General features: G+C 44.2%; 1 protein-coding gene across 3 annotated transcripts in view; it reads right to left on the bottom strand.

Moving 5' to 3' along the window:
- Positions 1-18,775, bottom strand: part of LOC126537168 (uncharacterized) — a 30,206-nt gene that overhangs the window by 11,154 nt on the left and 277 nt on the right. For 2 of the 3 annotated variants that reach the window (XM_050184351.3, XM_055073759.2), the window contains exons 1-6: positions 18,099-18,775; positions 17,438-17,646; positions 16,051-16,225; positions 12,909-13,181; positions 11,615-11,718; positions 814-987 (exon numbers count right to left, since the gene is read on the bottom strand). The exon at positions 18,099-18,775 is cut by the window's right edge and continues 277 nt beyond it. In XM_050184351.3, coding sequence (XP_050040308.1) covers positions 814-987; positions 11,615-11,718; positions 12,909-13,181; positions 16,051-16,225; positions 17,438-17,646; positions 18,099-18,186 — 1,023 coding nt within the window. In that variant the 5' untranslated portion in view covers positions 18,187-18,775. Of the gene's footprint in view, positions 1-813; positions 988-11,614; positions 11,719-12,908; positions 13,182-16,050; positions 16,226-17,437; positions 17,647-18,094 lie in introns of all 3 variants that reach the window. The other variant, XM_055073758.2, reaches the window with a different exon arrangement.

Below are 18,775 nucleotides of genomic sequence, written 5' to 3'. Positions count from 1 at the left end.
TATACAAACAGGATTGACATGCACACAACCATCCGGTGCACTACATGCATAAAAAGATACAGCGTTATTTCAGTGCAAACTGACAAAACATGCCACCAAGACCAAAAATTACAAATCACCGTTGTAATTATAAAAATTGGTACTCATTATTCAGAACTGCAAATGTTTACTCAAGAAATAACACACGAAACAATGCACCTTGCATTGTTTCATGTGTTATTTCGTGAGTAAACATACGCAAAAATGCGTGAGAAATTTTATTTTGAAAGAAGAAAACTATTCAGTGATACATATAGTCCGAGCCATCTCAGTTTGTCTCAGCTAAGACAGTAGAAGAAAGGCCCGACACCAGTTAGATGAGGCACATCCTACACAAGTGAAGGCTGTAAGTGAAGCAAATGACAGAGTGCCTTCGCTTAAGATTCTCATAATGCCTTACCAGTGGCTGCTTGATGGCGAGCACCACTTTCTAAAGTCATACATTGTAGTGTCAGCCAATTGTAGCAGCTGGTGGCAGTGTGAGTGCGGTCTCTAGGCACAGTATTAGATGAGTCAAGTAGAATCATTAAGCAACACAATTTTGATATGGCTCAGCAAAATAAGTAATGAATTGGAATTATGCTGCAAGAGTCTTCATGCTTTCTACATTACAGGCAGCCTTCTCTGCCTCCTCCATCAGGAAAAAAAAAGAGAAAATATCTTGACCATTGCAGATAGTCTGCAAGTAGAATGCAGCAGGCAGGTGCATCCAGTGCTGTGAACAGAAAATGAAGCACGAAAGGGAACCTTATGTAATGCAAAGATTTCACAAACCTTTTGAATTAAATCCTCAATCAGTGTGGGATCCGTATGGATAGCAGGCAGGATCTCAGCCTGTGTGAGGACATAGCACTCGTGTTCAGTTTCCAAGGTCCTGGCCAGATCTTGAGCCAGATCAATGTCCTCTTCGACATGGCACACAAGAACTGTTAATTTGTCAAGCTTCGTCTGCAACAGAAGTAAAAGGAAAAAAAAAAGATATAGCTGGCATTGGCACGATATGTACTGCCCACTTCTTGGCATACAGTTCTTGGCACATACCCCATTTTGGCTAAGTGGATGTGCTTTTTGGCTGGATCCCTTGTGGGTATGCATGATAGTATGGAAATCATTACCATCATCAACACTCGGCGATCATCTCAAAAACAGGCAGCTGGTGTTGGCACGAGATGTACTGCCTGTTTTTGGCCAGTTCCCGGAACCATTGTGGGTACGTGTCGTAGTATGGAAACTATAATCATCAGCAACACATGGTGATCATCTTAAGAGAGCCAGCTGGTGTCGGCAAGATATGTACTGTCCACTTCTTGGCCTACTTCTCGTGAGTATATGCCATATTATTAAAATAATAACATCATCATCGTAATCAACACGAAGACATGCTTTTTGGCTGATCCCCTCTGTTGGTACGTGCCAAGCACAGAAAAAGCATCACACACTCGTGCACGCGAAGAATGTTAAACAAGATACTTATTTCATTTCAGCTTACATAAAAAGAAGAAGAAAAAGAAAAGAGAAAAAAAAAAGAATGCTAATACAGTCTAACCTACTTATAAGGATACCGGTTTTAACAATATATCGGTTATACCAATGAGAAGCTGCTGCACCATCACATTTTGTATGTTTTCTATGGTGAAATAACCTGCTTACTGCAATGCCCCCATGCCCCATTATCGGTTATAAAGATGAAGTCTGGCTTCTGGGTGTCCATGCTGAAAGGTAACGGAATGTGAGGTCCTTAAAAAAAAAAAAATTCATGCCACTGCACACTTCCCACCAACCCAATGGCCGCCGTGCACTCATACAATATAGAACCTGTTTTCCAGCCTACTCGGCACTGCTAGCCTCGTGGGCTTCTCTCCCGTCGCTCTCCCACCCCTCCAAACATGGGCTGCACCCATAGCTCTATGCTGCATCACCCTCCGAAACACAAATGGACTGCGCCAACTTAGCTGACAGCGCTGCTCCCATATTGTTTGCTGGCCCGCTGGTCCCTCATTCTGTGCAGTTCTGCCAATGGAGTAAGTTGCACATGCTCGTCTTTGTTGGTTGCGTCGATGTTGTTCCTGGTCACGCAGTTTTTCCACCTCATGTGACTTGCCACCGAAACGGAAGATGGCTGATCCGCCCGCTGATCATCAGTAATGCACAATGTTGCCGGTGAAAAGAAAGTGCATGGTATAGATTTGAAACGAAGTGCAGTATCATGATTGACTACAAAGACAGTAAAAAAAGTGTGCGACTTGGTGAAGAAGTATGGACTATCGCAACCGACCGTGTCGACAATCATCCACTTGGCAGAGAGCTTAGACAAGGAAAGCTGCTCACTGGACAACCGGCGCAAACGCTTTCGACAAGGTGCCTATAAGGAGGTGGAAGAGGTCCTCTATGAGTGGTTTCTCGGTGCCCATGCCATGAACTTGCCCATCACTGGGCCAATTCTGGCCACAAAGGCTAAGCAGTTTGCCCTACTCCTCAACACTGTGGACTTCCAGCCAGGTGGTGGCTGGTAGAGTGCTTTAAAGAGAGGCACACAATTGTTTACAAAGCCGTCACTGGCAAGGGAGCTTTGCTTGATGTGGAGGCGAAGCAGCAGTGGGTGGAGGAAATGCTGTCCCGCATCCTCCACAACTATGACACCAATGTATATACTGACGATGAAACAGGACTGTTCTTCCAAATGTCGCCATCCAAGATGTATGCACTCAAAGAAGACACGTGTAAGGGCAGCAAAAACAGCAGGCTGCGCCTTACTGTGCTTTTTTGCACCAACATGGACGGGAGCGACAAGTGCCCTGCATTTGCCATTGGAAAATAAAAAATTCCCAGTCGTTTCCGCGGTGCTGCCAGGATACCGGTGGGCTACCGTCACAACCACAAGGCATAGACGATACAAGAACTTTTTCATGAGTGGCTCTTGGAGTTCGATCGACGTATCGAGTGATCTAAGAGGAAGGTGGTACTCATTCTAGATAATTGTAGTGCCCACTACTCCACGTCTAAGCTCTCAAGTGTAGAAGTTTTTTTTCCTGCGCCAAACATGACGGCAGGCTTGGAGCCCATAGACGTCGGCGTAATCACCAATTATAAAGTCCTGTATCATCGCTGCACCCTGAACAAGTTAGTCTTGTTGACTGACATGGCCACGTGGACAAGCAGGGACTTAGAAATCAATCTACTGATGGCCGTGCAGTTTATCTTTAGTGCGTGATCCAAAGTAAGTGCTTCTATGGTGCGGAACTGCTTTAGGAAAGCATGGTTTGTCCGAGGCAGCAGTGACTTTTACGAAGCCTGCGAAGCTTCCATTGACAAAGTGATGCCTGAACTTTGGTCTGCAGTTGACGAGGATGCTTCAGGATTCGAAGAGTTTCTACATGCAGACGACACATTATGAACATCAGAACTTCTAACCAATGAGGCGATCGTCGTAAACGTGCTTCTATCGGATAGTGACGACGACGGCAGCGATGGCGCGGTAGGGCAGGCTGCCTCAATGTTGTCCTCACAGGAGGCCCTGCGGATGATTCAGTCCCTCCGGGGCTTCATTTTCGAGAGGGACCTTCTACTGCACCACGTGGGGCACCTGGATGCTTTGGAGAAAGATGGTGGCAAGCTTCGAGTAAAGCAAGCAAGGCTGACAGACATGGGGTTTTCTTGTGCAAGACACTGAGAAGTATGTGGCGAGATGATTGTGGTGATCTCACCCCAGCGTTTCTTCTGAACTTCTCAAGCTGAGAGGCTTGCACGGCAACCTTCTTGCATGTTTTAAAAGGCCCCTTTTGGGGCTACCAAAGCAATGCCTACACAGAGCTTGCATGTCAGATGCCCTCTGTGACCCTTCTTTGCAGTTGTTAAAGCAGTGCCAGCCTTGACGCTAACAGCCACGGCTTGTTAGACATGATCGGAGCGTGTAGGAAGCAAAGTTAAACAGTTAAACGAGTCAATACAATCAGCAGCCGGATGGAGGAAGGTAGTAGGGAAGGGCAGCCGTCATTCCACCATTATAGTTTTTTCACGACAGCTCTGCCATCCCCCCAGTTTGCTTTTTTCATGCAACCTGGTTGTTATAACAATTATTGGTTTAACAATGGAATTTTTGTGGCACTTGCATATTGTTATAAGTGGGTTTGACTGTAACAGTCTTTTCAACACCCGATTCATGGCCGATCCACAGAGTAAGTTGCACCATTTCACTAAGCAGCAAGGACAAGAATGCTTAAACTTAAAAGGCAGTCTATGTGCTAACCAACGGAAGTAGAGCAATGGCAACAACCAAGAAAAGTTTAAAGGGGCCCTGAACCACTTTTTATCGAAGCCGAGAAGTGCATTTCCAGTTAACATAGACTATTTCAGAAATACCTTGCCATGAAAAGTATTTTAATGCCTTCAGCAGCAGTGGAGTTATTGACAATCAAAAATGTCATATGATCCCTTTCGTGGTGCTTCCATTCCTTCTTCAATGCCTTGCACTGCGAAGGCTACAGCAGAGCAGGGCGTGCCCGCAATGGTCTGCCTACTGAACGTGGTACTGCCGTGGTACAGGTTCACAAGGAAGATGTGCTAAGCAATATAATTTTCGATTCACTAGGCCTTACTACGTTGCAGAAGCCTTTTGGATTTTTTATAAGCATGTTCGAGAGGATACGTAGCACTGAAAAGTCAAAATTTAGTAGTGTTTATCGCAGATGAGTAGGCCACGGCAGATTCAGTGTAGGCAGACCATTCAGCCTGGTGTTCTGTCCACTTAACTGTGCGAAGAAGGCATTTTTTTTCTCTTAGGCGTTTCAAAAGTTTAGTATACCAAGAAGCATTGTTATTCGAGAAAACGCACAAGATAACTGGTAGACAAGATCTTGAATTTTCCTTTTGTATATACTATTCCAGTTAGTACCCAGTGAGTGCTCGCTGACATCAAGCAGGAAAGAATAAAGAAAAACAGCAAGTTCGTTGTCGATGGCGGTGAAGCTGCCATTTTTATAGTCATGAATGGTTTTAAGACTGTTATGCAATGGTAGAATTGTCAGGCTAATGGAAAAATGCAAGACATTGTGATCGCTCAAGCCGGGTGAGTGTGCAACCTTAGATATAGCTGTTGATGATGTCAGAACAAGATCTAAAAGAGATGACGTGGTGCCTGTTAGGGCTGTACGAGAAGTAACAACCTGGTTCAAGTTGAATGAAATCTGCACATATGTTGATATATATGCATTCGATTCTGTGGAAGCCGAAGTTAATAAAGGACACATGCCTGACCAGAAGATGTTGGGGAAATTAAATTTGCCCATAAATAAGATTGCTGCTCCGGGAAAAAACCCTTACCTGGCATAAACAATTGTACATACTATCACAAAAGGTTGGGGCAGATGATGGTGCTCAGCAACAAGCACAGATTTCAACCTCTTTAAAATTTACAGGGATGAAGCACCAAGCACATTCAATGACACATGTTTTGGCAACAGGGAAACAGTCAAAACATTCATAAACAGCAACTAAAAAAGCACCTTCTAGTGTGTTAGCGTGATTGGTACAGTAAACATACATTTTCTTACAGTGGAAAAACTCAGAGTTATTACAATATAAAGGAATCAATAAACAAAATAGCTAAATCGTGTAGCCTGTACAGTGTAATATATACATGCCCAACATGTCACATTCATTCAGCAGATGCAGATTGTAGAGCAAACACAGACCAATCATGGAATGTCAAGTCGGAATGTTAGAGTTCCTACACCTTGTCTCATGGGTGAAATAATTTTTCTGAATTCATAATTTCAGTGAACATCCAAGTTTGCTTGCTTCGGGCTCAGGTTAGCCTATACCAGTACAAAAATAGCTAAACCTTAATATACTACACCATATTTCTTGAACGAGTATGACATAGGCTCGTAATAAGACATGTTTGCAACTGCCTGTAGGATTCTTAAATTTTGAGTTTGCAAAAACCAAACGGTTGTCTGTCACATTTATCAAAAAGGAAATTTCAGTCTGCAGCGCAGCACTAGCCGTAAATTAATTCAAGCACTAAAATCACGCAACAGTAACACTAGAGTCCTTTGATACCTTTTAAAATTCTCTGTCACATGATGGGAGAGCTTCATACGCTGCCACCAGTGACCACATGGTGGCACCACCAGTTCAGAGGGGTACCCAGCAAGCGAGCAAGTGGCGCAGCAGCTGGCCAGTGTGGTGTTTGTGTGGCTTTTGTAACGGCTTTACGCACTCCTTCTGCCTTTTAGCATGTGCACAGAAGCTCGAATAGTCCTCAGGAGCTTGAAGAACAATGTTGACCTGTTGTGCGCAGCAGCGTCATTCTGGCTACAGAGGGACGGACGAAACGAGCTGCCAGCTTCAGTGAAATCGACCATTGAAAGAAAACATCACAGAGAGGAAAAACAAAAAAAAAGGAAAGGTAAGGAAAAGAGAAGCGCGGTGCAAGATATGATTACAGTGAAACCTTTTTAAGCTGTAGTTGGCTGGAGCTCAGAAAACATGATAAACAGTAGCACTGCTTAACTGAAATGGCGTGAGATTGCCCACTTACCTGTCAAAAACGAAACTACGAGAGAGTGAGATGAAAGGGCAGGAAACATGCAGTACTTCACGCGGCAAAAGTATGTTATTTTCATTTGATGCCGCGGTGGGTTAGCAGTGACGACGGCGGCCTCAAACCCGCTCAAGCTACGAGCCAGCTTTTCCGCCAGCTCCCTCTTCTCGACGAACACCCGCATGAGGCTGACGTAACTTGCAGCATCTGCCACTGTTGGGCCTGAATCACCCGTGCTGTCGCCTTCCATGTTGTCCTCATCACTGTCGTTAGGTGACCCTTCGGCAATAACAGAGGCAATGATGGCGAAAATTCGAATCTCGAAAAGTCGAACTTTGTAGCCAACATATTTTCACGGTCACAGCAGCACTGCCAACCAATTTCTCTTTCGCATTCCACATGCCACACACCGTAGTCAATGGTAGGTCCCTCTCGCATGACAGCACAGACTTCTTCATGCCATGTTCGACAGCATGAACGATGTCCAATTTTTGTTTTATGCTGGGCACCCGATTTTTGTCCTAGCTTGCTCGAAATCACAACACGGGCCACAACGCTCCGACTCTGGCACAGCGCCAAAGTGATGCTGACGTTGATGTGGCTTCACCCTTCCAAGTGCCCTCTGCATTTGTGCTTGGAGGCCGTTCCTATCTATGAGGCTCGTTCTGCCGGGCCGACGTACTGCCACGATTTCACGACGAAAAGTGGAAACACTATGTGTTAACCGATACGTACGCAATAAGCTGGGACCATACCTGCCAACCTGGCGAGATAAAAAATCGGGAGCCTTCTTATTCACGCCAAAGGGGGGGTGGGGGGGGGGGGCGTTTCGTTTAAACTTTCAGGCAGTGTTCGATGAGTCCTTCTGCAGGGACCTTGCAGTAGCAGACTTTGCTCATTTCAAAAATTTGTCGGAGTAGCTTTGCTCAAAACATGGTCCAGACTGATGGCCCTTCACTAGCAGCAAGTGTTGGAGGGTTGTGTTGCACATTGATGAGCGGAATTCAGCCCTAGTTTTTCGCGCCGTGCTAAAAATCCTCTCACACTCTGCCTTGCTATGCGGTATCATGAGTAAATCGAGCATCACCTTAGCAACTCGGTGAAACATGTTTTCCATCAGTGTATTTCATTTTTCCAACCATAGACCACTGCACGTTACACCTTTCTTCATTCAGAATGTCCTCTTGAAGACTGTATGCCTGTAGTGTGGTAAACTCAGCTTCGAGAGCATCTAAAGCGTCTTCAGCAGATTCATTGGAATCTCGGGGGAGCAGCTGAGGGAAACTCTGAATAAAGAAACAAACACTCGAGAGCGATGCCTGTGAAATAAATTTCAGGATGGCCACCTCCACATTCTTCAGAGTTGCATTTAAGAGTTGTGTCCACATCTACAACACTTCGCCTCGTTGCATTTTGGGAACATTTTCCGCAGAAGAGGCCCAACATGGTCGCTGACACTAACGGGTAGGTTGTGTTCGACGAGGAATCACGTAAACAGGCACTCCATACATATGACACTGTCGTTGCAGTTGTTCCGGAGAAAGTTCACTATGTTGTCTTGCTGCTCAGCTGTGCGAACGTAGTTTTGATGCTTCGCCGTGAAAACATGCAGTTTCAAGTCTTCTTTGCGACCATGAGACACGCTGACGTCGCATCCCCATATTGTACAAACTGCAAAATGTTCTCCTATTCTTGATGTCAAAAAGCATGGAAATTCAGAAGTATAAGATCGAAAGAACTTCTGCAAATACCCTTTCTTGGGCTCTGATAGCGCCATGGCATCAAGCACACGAGGATTGTAACATTACACGGTGCACCGCACACACACGGCCTAGCCAACACTAATCATACACACATGCAGCAGCAACAAGATGCACCATGGAGGAAGGCATGCATGAAATGCAATCTGTCGTTTCGTACTCTCCCTCCCAAGTCTTTATTTTCCTTTTTTGGCGCAACAATGTATTCATTAGATCCCAGCCAACTTGCCCAGCAACAAGTTCTACTCAGCTACATTGGCTCTGGGTTTGGTCGGATTACTAGGCACCGTAGTCGGCTGCTTAGTTGATGATACTGATGGCGCTAGTGCGGCTGTTTTTGGTGATGCTGACGATTATGATGTGGCTGTAGATTCCGCGGTGCCGGTTTTGCAAAAACCATTATTGCGCAAACAGAGACAACTTTTCGGGAGATATAAGACAGTGATCGTACAATCAGAAAGTTCAGTTGAAATTCGGGAGTCTCCCGGGCGAATCGGGAGGGTTGGCAAGTATGTGGTGTGGTTTATGCAGATACAAAACACATTATGTTCAATGGCTGCCGAGTGTGGGATTTGACTTAAGTACTTTTAAGAGACTACTATTTAAGCAGGTACAGTTTAACGAGGTTTTACTATATGAGACCTACAGTGTTAGGTTGTCAGATCATGTTTTTATTATTATTTTCTTTTAGCAGCTTGGCTAAGTTAGATGGGACACCCAATATTTATTTGGTGGTTAAAGTGAGTTGAAACGTCCTTGTACCCGCCGTGGTTGCTCAGTGGCTATGGTGTTGGGCTGCTGAGCACGAGGTCGCAGGATCGAATCCCGGCCACGGCGGCCGCATTTTGATGGGGGCGAAATGCGAAAACACCCGTGTACTTAGATTTAGGTGCACGTTAAAGAACCCCAGGTGGTCGAAATTTTTGGAGTCCTCCACTACGGCGTGCCTCATAATCAGAAAGTGGTTTTGGCACGTAAAACCCCGTAATTTATTAACGTCCTTGTGAAGTTGAAATTTGTGATTTTAAGCCATTGCCAGTCATTCAAATTGAGTTTGAGTCTGTGTTAATCTCGTTCTATGAATATTAGGCCTACCTCAGGGGACGAGTTCATGCACCTTCTACCTAAGGACCTGAACTAAAGAATAAGCAGTCAGGATGAAGGAAATTGCTTTTGTAGTCCAGTTCTGGCCATGGCGATTTGACACAAAAAGCGTGAAGCGGTGACAGGGAACAGAGCCAACATTGGTACGTCATCGTTGTTGATCAAAGGCTGCCGGTGAAATACAGTACAGTACAGTGAAATCTCGTTCCTACCAACACCATGTTAATGGACTGTTCAGGTTAACAATCTTTTCAGAAATCCCCAGCTGACTTCTTATGGTTTCGATGTAAAAATATTTCAGTACTACAAACTACAGAATAATGACTGTTATTCAGCTTCCGTGTCATGTTAAAGACGCCTCAGTACTACAAACTAATATTCTGAAATCTGGGAATTCTTAGATTTCTGTGCATCTTTCATGGCAGCCAAAACTCACAGCAGCATGGATTTGGAAAACCTGAGCCGGTGTGCAAAAAAAAAAAAAAAAAAAAAAAAAAGTGGGAGAGAATTTTTTCGAAATCTATTTCGGAGGCAACGACGCATCGGGCTTTGCGAGCACATGCCCTGCCCAGGCGAGTGTCGCCTAGCATTGGAGGTGCGTCTCTTCCTTCTTTCGTCGTTCTTTCTATGCATGCCTCTTTCTTTCTTACTTCTTTCTGTGGCTGTGCTATAGCTGTCCGCGTGGAGAAGTGTAACCAGCGGGGATGCCACATGGTCGCACTTTGCACATTCTGGAGGATGTTTGTTTACGCGCGCTTGCACTCTGCAATAGTTCAGGTGTCTGCCTTAAGTGAGACAGTTGCGGTGTCCACAGCAAGGAATGTGAGAACAAACAAACAAGAAACGTTGCACTTTGGAACTGACATGGAGCTTCTTTTTTGTCAGTAGTTTTCTCAGCGTCAGTGTCTGCTTTGTGCACGTCACTCTTACTATACGGCACTTCAGTGGTGTGTGGCTGCAGAATTTATGGAAATTAGCAACTGCATGAGCCAAGAGCCAACAGTGACATTTGCAAGGATAATTCAAACAGTGAAAACTTACGAATTGATGGGTTGATGGGCAGAATGGTTCATTTTGGGGCTTTTACTATAATGACCTTTCAGAATAACAAACAGTTTTTGGCGGTCCCGTCCGAATTGTTATATCAAGATTTTACTGTATAGTGGTAGCTCTGTAAGTACTGTTTATGACCTATAGGTGGTGGTTGTGATATCCCTATGCTGCTACATTTGTTTGACCCTTTGCCAAATGGGCAACAAGTGACAGCCCCCACAATACTGTAACGTGCCTTGCTCAGTTATGTAAGTATCCAGCCGGCATTGATGTTTTCAAAGAAAGCTACACACTCTCTAAATGAGCGCTTATAAGTGCAGAGTATCCTTTAACAATACTACATCGAGCAGACTGAGTGTATCAGGCACGTACCCAAGGGGTGGCCCGGGCCCGCCCCAACAATTAAGCGGCATAATCCCCCCCCCTATCTATTCACCCACGCCACCACTCCTCACACACATTCCTACAGCGCCCACAAATGAGTCTACTCGGTAATCATCATTTTGCTACCTTTTACAGCAAAAGCAGTATATGACTAACTTCTGTAATTTTTGCAGGCTCCGTCACAAGAAAAAATCATCATGTGGGCAGAAAGGGTGATATATATAAGGGGATCCTGGTGATAGTGCAGAAAGGGTCCGAGCTCAATGGCACATACTCATGTGGGTTCGGGAACATCTAACGCGCCTTTCGCGATTGTATTGTAGGGGGTACCAGTGTATTCACTGGTACCCCCTTTTTCAAGTTCATCGTGCACTATTGCTATTGAGCCTTTCGATTGTTGGCCAAGTAAAAATGAAATAGAATGTTTTTCTATGAAGTTTTTCTTTTCATATACTGCTTTACTTTTCTAACACTCTCATTGTTTGGTTGGCCAATGTTTTCCAGGACATAAGACCTGAAAACAACGCTAACTCATTGCACTTTTTTTGCTAATCAAATCAAATTATTCCATATTCACAAAAAAGAAAATGACGTCAAACCTGCACCACAATGCCATTGTTAAAATAAAGAAACAAAAGGAGTGCCTGAGCTCACAACTGTCACAAACTTCACATACCCTTTCAGCTTGTCTTTGGAATCCCTATCGGTGCAAAGATGCAACAGTGCTCACCTTTGGCAGTATCTTATCAATCAGAGACTCGCAGGTGGATTCCTCGTCTTGGTTGCATTCACCATTGCTGAGAGGTGAACTGTCAGTGTTGTGATTTGTGAAACCTAGGGCACAAAATAGTGGGAGGCATTAGCTTTTATGTTTAACCCAGACACGACATGTAACGACGTCAAGCTGCTGTTTCAACAACTTTGCAATCAAGATGTCAGTTTTATGACTGGCAAGCAAAATCGATGGACCCCCAAAGTACGACAGAATATTTATTCCAATTGCCATAATGAATGCCAAAGAAAGCAGTTTCTGTATTTCGGTCTACTTTCTTGAATATTTAAATCTCATCTCCAATCTCAAATTTTAATCTTGCATGCTTTGAAGTGTCCACACTTCAAAATGGGCTTGAAGTATGGCGCACAGCCACACGTGCAGCAATGCAGAGCGGGAAAAGCGAGCTTAGCAACAAACGCGTGATTAACGAAGCAGCACAAGTGGCTTGAGAACCGTGCGCATGTGTGACCGAGCCATTGGTAGCCTTATCTGATAAATACACAAGATTCGAAGAAAGAACCATGTGCAGCGGGTGACAGTGACTGATGAGGGGCCTTTAGTTGTTTTTTAGATCGTTTTTCATATAAAATGTTTCACGTAATCTTTTGTAAACATGTATAAACGCTACATACCTACCAATAAATTGTCGATTGGAAGTCAGCACTTGCCCTATCCTGTTTTTTGTGTTCACGTTGCCTCTCGTGCTGTATGGGCTCATTATGAATTATGAACTAGCCTAGTCGACCACCTTGCTAAGTTACATAACAGCTCTGCGAACAATGCGGGCATCTGGTGGTAAGCGGTGCAAGTTTGCATGCAGGCAGAGATCTCTAAACTGATTTCACACAACACAGTCTAAAACTGACAGCACTGTGCAGTCAGGGTTGCATGAGTGATAGCTGCACTGCATGGTGACATACCCTGGGGTGTGCAACTGGTGAATGAAAGATGCTCTTACATTTTTGAGCATCACAATGTGTTCATTCTTACAGTGAAGCAGAATGCAGTGAAAAAATGAAGGGCAACATAACTAGACTATTAAGATTCGTTTACTTAATCTGCCCAATTTTCTTCTAACATTTTCATCCCCCCCCTCGTTCTGCTAAACAACAGTTGGCAACTATGCTCATTAATTTCACTGCCTCAGCCTATCCTAAGGCAAAACCGAATGGGCAATTGATGCTCATGTAATATATTAAAAAACGAAAATGAAAAGCCACATTACAGCTTTACATCACTCTAAACTTACTTGGAAGTGTACCGTGACTGTTGTATTCAGGAGAAAATACTTCAGGAACAAATACTCCATTTCTTGAATTTGGTGGAAAAGGCAGCGCAGCTTGCCTTGAGGCAGACCCAATAAGGATGCTATCCTTGACTGTGGTGCCACTGAGACAAACTTCTGAATCCAGGCTGGATACACCAGAATCGATCGACGAAAGCGGGCTCTGCAGGTCTTCTAACTTCTGGTGAAGCCTCTCCTCGAAACAGCAGATGCCATAAGGGGGCTCCATGAGAAACCCTGCATAACAGGAAGTGGCAATGTAGGTTTAACTCTTGCATCATCACTCAGTCTAACTAAGCAGCACTGTCCCAGAGAGGGGATCGCAACCGAATCCTTCAAGCATGCTCCCGCTGCTCAGTCTCGACGGGTTGGGTGGATGCTCATCAACCCCCCATCTGGTCCTCATCTGGCAGACCATAAATGCTATCTTTCCTGTACGAGCAGCAGACCTGGAAGCCTACCGGATATGGATGATCTCTAACGCCAGCATTTGGAGTCTTCTGGACTTTGCACACGCTGCCAGATGACATTTGCCAGCTGCCAGCTTACATTTCCTACTTTAATCCCCCCTTCCTTTTCTCTAGGCCTACACACCCTTGTTATGGGGAGTGTGAGCTCATGTCATCGAGGCTGCCATATTGTTGAACAGCCACCATCTACATATTAACTCGATTTGCTTATCTTCAGGACCACAGTGGAAGCTCCGAATATGACAACAAAATGGCATATGTGATGCCGTATGAATATTCCTTATTAGAAATAAAGAACTACAACAAGCACAACCCTTCCGACTTCCAGGAATGAGCTGTAGCTGTCCTCCTAGTCAATGACACAGCCAGTCTTCTTTAAAGGGGCTCTGAACCACCCCTTGGGCTTGGTGAAATAACATAGTTCGTGGGTAGCATATGCTGCTGTGAACATCTCAGCCAAGTTTTGCTGTTGTATGTGGTGCGTGCTCGCAAGTGGAGCACAAAGTTACCTTTCTCCCAAACACACTCTTTTCAACAGAAGCCTTTATTTCATAACAAAGCAGATTCCCATATGTGGCTGCTATTGGCAGCTGTGATCGGCTACGTAGCGTAGATACTGCGGCCACCACAGCGTGCCACCATGAGTCTACTGGCTAAGCACACTAAGGCTCGCTGAGGACAACTGCGTTTGGCTTAAGTTTAGTGCACTGTAGGCACCAAAATCGGAAGTCATGGCGTCTACAGTAACATCCAGAATGAAAGTTTAACTGCGCGCCACATTCACATTTAAAAAGCAGAGTGTTGTGGGCACATCCCGCTCCGCCGTTGCCTTCGCGGTGCAAAGCATTGAAGAAGGAACAGCAGCATAGCAAAGGCCGTGTTTGACTGCCTATAATTCCGCTTATTTTGAATGCATTCAAGTACTTTTTGCGGCAATGTAATTCTGAAATAGCCTATTTTCACTTCAAATGCCTTTCTCCACTTCAATAAAAAGTTTATGTCGCTGAAAATGAACCTCGCTCAATATCTGATTTCGGCAAATGCAATTGTGCTGGGCACTCACGCTTATTACATTGTGATTTGCATCTTATTTCATGATGATGCAATGACATAATATGGACTTTATATATGTTTTGAGCAACAACTTTCTTATGACCAGGCTTTCTTGTTTAATACCTTGCATGAGTACACTAAGAGAACCTTGCTCATTTTATTTTCATTACCCCTGCTAACTTAATTTATTGTGGCGTTACCAGCAGAGACCGCCTTGCTGACAGAAGCAATGGCTATGCAAGCCACATGATCTTAACAAACATTTTGGCCACACTATCACCATGTTTGGGTAGCAACCTGATATGTTACCACTCCTAAAGCTGTCAAAGCCACAACAGGCCACTACCAACAAACTGTAGCCATGGTGGCCCTTTCTCTGTTCATGTAGACTATTCCCAAAGGTGCTTTGCTAGCAGTAATAAGTCAATGCCAGCAATAACAAGTACAGTTAGCCAATTGCAACACCCATTTCTTCTGGGCTTCTGAATGTTGGCTCAAGTGACAGTAACTGCAGGATAGCAATTCAGACTTGTTTGCATGCCGTGTTGGAATACTATTGCAGCGAAAAACAAGATGAGGATGTGAGAAGAGTACATGAACACACAGGCACGGCACTGTGTCATTGTGCAGTGTTATGTCTGTATGCTCACATGCACCTTCAAGCTTGACAGTCATTCAGCTGCCCTTGCACCTTGACATGTACATGATGCTGGATTATTGCTCTTTGTTCAGCTTTTCCTTTTGTAAGAGTAACTATTTGAAACCACAATACAAGTGGTATTATATGCTTATGTGATGTAGTTGTAGCTTGATTTTTCTCTTTATGTACCTCAGCAACAGTGGTGCTAACCTCTGCCTCCACTCCCCTCCCTTTCTATTTTGGCACGCCCTCTAGTCTGTGGCACCACTGCTATTGACAGTGCTCAGATGTACTGCCCTCTTTTTCCCCCTTGGCGTGCACACATTCTCCAATTGTCAGGAGTATTTTGTTAATGATGTCAGTGCTCAAGTCAACCAATCAGGCTGCTCCTATGATCTCACTGTGTTTCTACTGTCCCTCCTTCGTTCTCCTCTGGTGATGGCAGGTATAAGATGTCTGCCACCGACCATTGGCTCCAATGACTGTTTTATTTATGAAGCTCAACTCACAAAGCAACCCAACGGCTATGACAGACATCATAATGCAGTGCTAAGGACCACCTGAAGTTCTGTAATGTGCATCCAAAGCACACAGTTATTAATTTGCCATCATCACTGCTCATCCTTTACACCTGTGTGAAGGCCAAGGACATGCTCCTCTGGCCAACCTCTGCACTTTTCATTAGAACTTCTCTCTCTCAAGGCACACCACACAAGAGCATTTTATGTTCCAGTCCATCAAAATACTACATAAAATTGAACCTATAGCCAAATGGTTGGTGGCAAAATATCATAGCCACTGAGTCACCATGGTGAGTCATTGGCTCCTATTTAATTTCAGTGAAACAGGGCTGGAACTGTGAAACAATGGATGGAAGGCTATGCTTGAAGCTATGTGTAGCAAGGTAAGAACAGCCTAATGGCCTGCAGCACTTCTCCCGCACCTTTAACTTGCTGTGAGATCTTATTGAGGACATCCAAGCGGCCTTGCTCTCTCAAGATGTCAACCAGGTGGCCGAGACTGCAGCATTTTGAGCAGGCCTTTAGAGCGGGGTATAAGTACTGCAATGCTACCTGGAGGGGCATCAGCTTGTACCATTCAGCCCGCTGCTCCACACCCTGGTAACAGAGACAGATCATTAGTCAAAGCTACAGCTAAAGTACACTAAACAACTGTTCATATAAAAATGCAATAGTGTACTTATCTCATTCACCTTTATTCGCCTTTATAAACTTGCTTGCTTCATTGACATTTGTTTTTTTTAGCATCTGATTATATTGTTTTCATTTGTCTTTGATAGTTTGCATAAAATTTACGGCTACAATCATGACTACATGTCTAGCTATGCATGTTACCAGTGAGGAAAATAAGGAGTAATTAAATATGCCTACCCCACCAAGCAATGACTTGGGAGCTCAGAGACAGAAGGCATGCCACATACAGGTTAGAAAATGCAGAAATACGCTGAAATAATGAAATAATCATAGCACAGTGCTATATATTTATCAGTTAACCTACATTGTAATGTTGACCAGGAGTCCTAGGAGTGTAGAGATGACCACATTTAGGGGGTACGTAATCCAATTAATTATGTTGGTCATGTAAGGCCTGCAAGGACACTGAAGCTTTGGTTAAGATATAAAACTAGAAAAGAGTAATTAACCAGCCAATTAAAAATCTACAGGAAACCAAAAAGGGGTTCTAATGAGAAAGAAGCTTTGCAGAGATAATGTTTTGTTAAATGTGGGCTGGAATTCAAGCTCTGCACTAGATTTTTCTTAGTCGATTTCTTTCTGAGCTAAGCAGGAGAGCAGAAGACGGTAAGGCAAAACCGAATTAATCCACATAAGTAGTGAAACACAGATCTGTATTTGTGCTGTATTTAAGTGGATGTCAATAAGCGAACCTTCCTCCACTTTTCAGGCTTCTGCATAACTTTAGCAAATAGGAGAACGTAAATGAGTTCACCAATGTTAAGCCATGGGCAGACAGTCACTTTGATGGAGTTAATGATGCTCATCTACTAATACGAACCTTATTGTTTAATGAATGAATGAATGAATGAACACAAACTGGTACCAAATCATTTGCAAGATATTTTCCTAAGTAGCCAACTTGGGGCAGTCACTCTGGATTGTCGTCTGATCACCATTATGGCATACAGCCAGTCAGAGATCAAGAAAATTCGTAAGGAGGGTTATGAAAGTAATTGTTACAGGTCATGTTAACAGTCACAGGTTATGTACGCAGGTCTGAAAAAATTATGAAGTTTTGAGATCAGGGGACCAGAGTTCTACGCCACGCAAAAGCGTAAAGAATAATACACTCACCTCCAGTTCGGAGGCGGGAATACCCAAAGCACAAGCAAAATCTTTCCATGATGAGCCAGCAAAGCAGGATGCCACAACGGGGCTCAATGACGCGGCCACTTTTCCATAATCAATTTCGTCAAGCCGATGTTTGTTGACTTTGTAGAAGTGCAGCAGCTGATCGTTTGCTAGCCGCCATTCACGAAATGCTTCAGCTTCCAGGTCATCACCTGTGTTAAAAGGTTAACCACAAACTGCGTTCGCATTTGATGTTCTTCAAGAATTCAAAAACGAAAGTACGGAGTCCTTGACTTGTACCGATCGCAGGCAAAATCGGTACGAAAATTTTCGTTTACAGAACTTGTTCACATGCACTGAACACCTGTCACTACGTCACTATGTACAGAATTCTATCAGTTTTGAAACACAACGGCCGGAAAACGCAGCTGCAAATGGCACGAGGAGCAACTTTCAGGGCACAGTTGAGCGCAACATCGTTGACATCATTTGGCAAGCCTTCTCTAAAACAACCTGTTAACGGCTTTAACTAAAGTCACGTCCGCCGCAGCAAAGGCAGCGGCATCACATAATCAAGCCACGCAACAAATGTTCGCGCGGCTCCCAGAACCAGTAAACAAGCTCCACTCAGATCACACCATAGCGAATATTTTCCCTTACTCACACAGCTTAGTTGTCCGTTGTCGTGGTGTAACATCCGTAATAGACTTTTTTGGCGCAGTTACCACCACGTCTGCCCGTAGCGTCGTCATGCCGAGACCTCGGACCAAAATTGCAGGTTGCGCCACAGATGATCAAGATTGAGCCCGGCGCCCGAAAAACTGAAAATAGCAGTAGCACTGTGATTAGCAGTACTTAGTTTACAAGGGCTGATAGCTCAGCCATTAAATAGTGAAGCGGTGAACTTTTACAGATTTCACAACAGAAACACAGCCAGCTCGTTTATTGCGTCCTGTTTACAGGAACAGCTACTCTCGTCACGTGACAAACGACGTTTTCGTGTTCTGTGGTGCAGCCGTTCCGCATGGGTAGACCATTCCTGTATAAAACCACCGGCGTGTCATCTAAACAATTCTTCCCCTAGAAGTGTTCTACTATCCTCGTTTGTTCTTATGCTTCTTGATTAACCCTATTGTACTGCACCTATGTAATTATACGCCATTAATTTTAATTTCGCTCCGTAGTACGTAGGTAACCAATAATTATGTATGATGTGCTGATAAAAGCCGTTTCAGGTATTATTCATTAGAAAAATCGTTGCATTTCCGAGCTGCATTAAGTTGTGTTAATGTAAAGCAGGCCACTTGTTTTGCTTCATTGGACTAATCAACGCAATTACAA

The sequence above is a fragment of the Dermacentor andersoni genome, chromosome 4, assembly GCF_023375885.2.
Source record: "Dermacentor andersoni chromosome 4, qqDerAnde1_hic_scaffold, whole genome shotgun sequence".
NCBI lineage: Eukaryota > Metazoa > Arthropoda > Arachnida > Ixodida > Ixodidae > Dermacentor > Dermacentor andersoni.
Note: the sequence above shows the minus strand (reverse complement) of the source record. Positions and strands in the feature narration are given on the sequence as shown.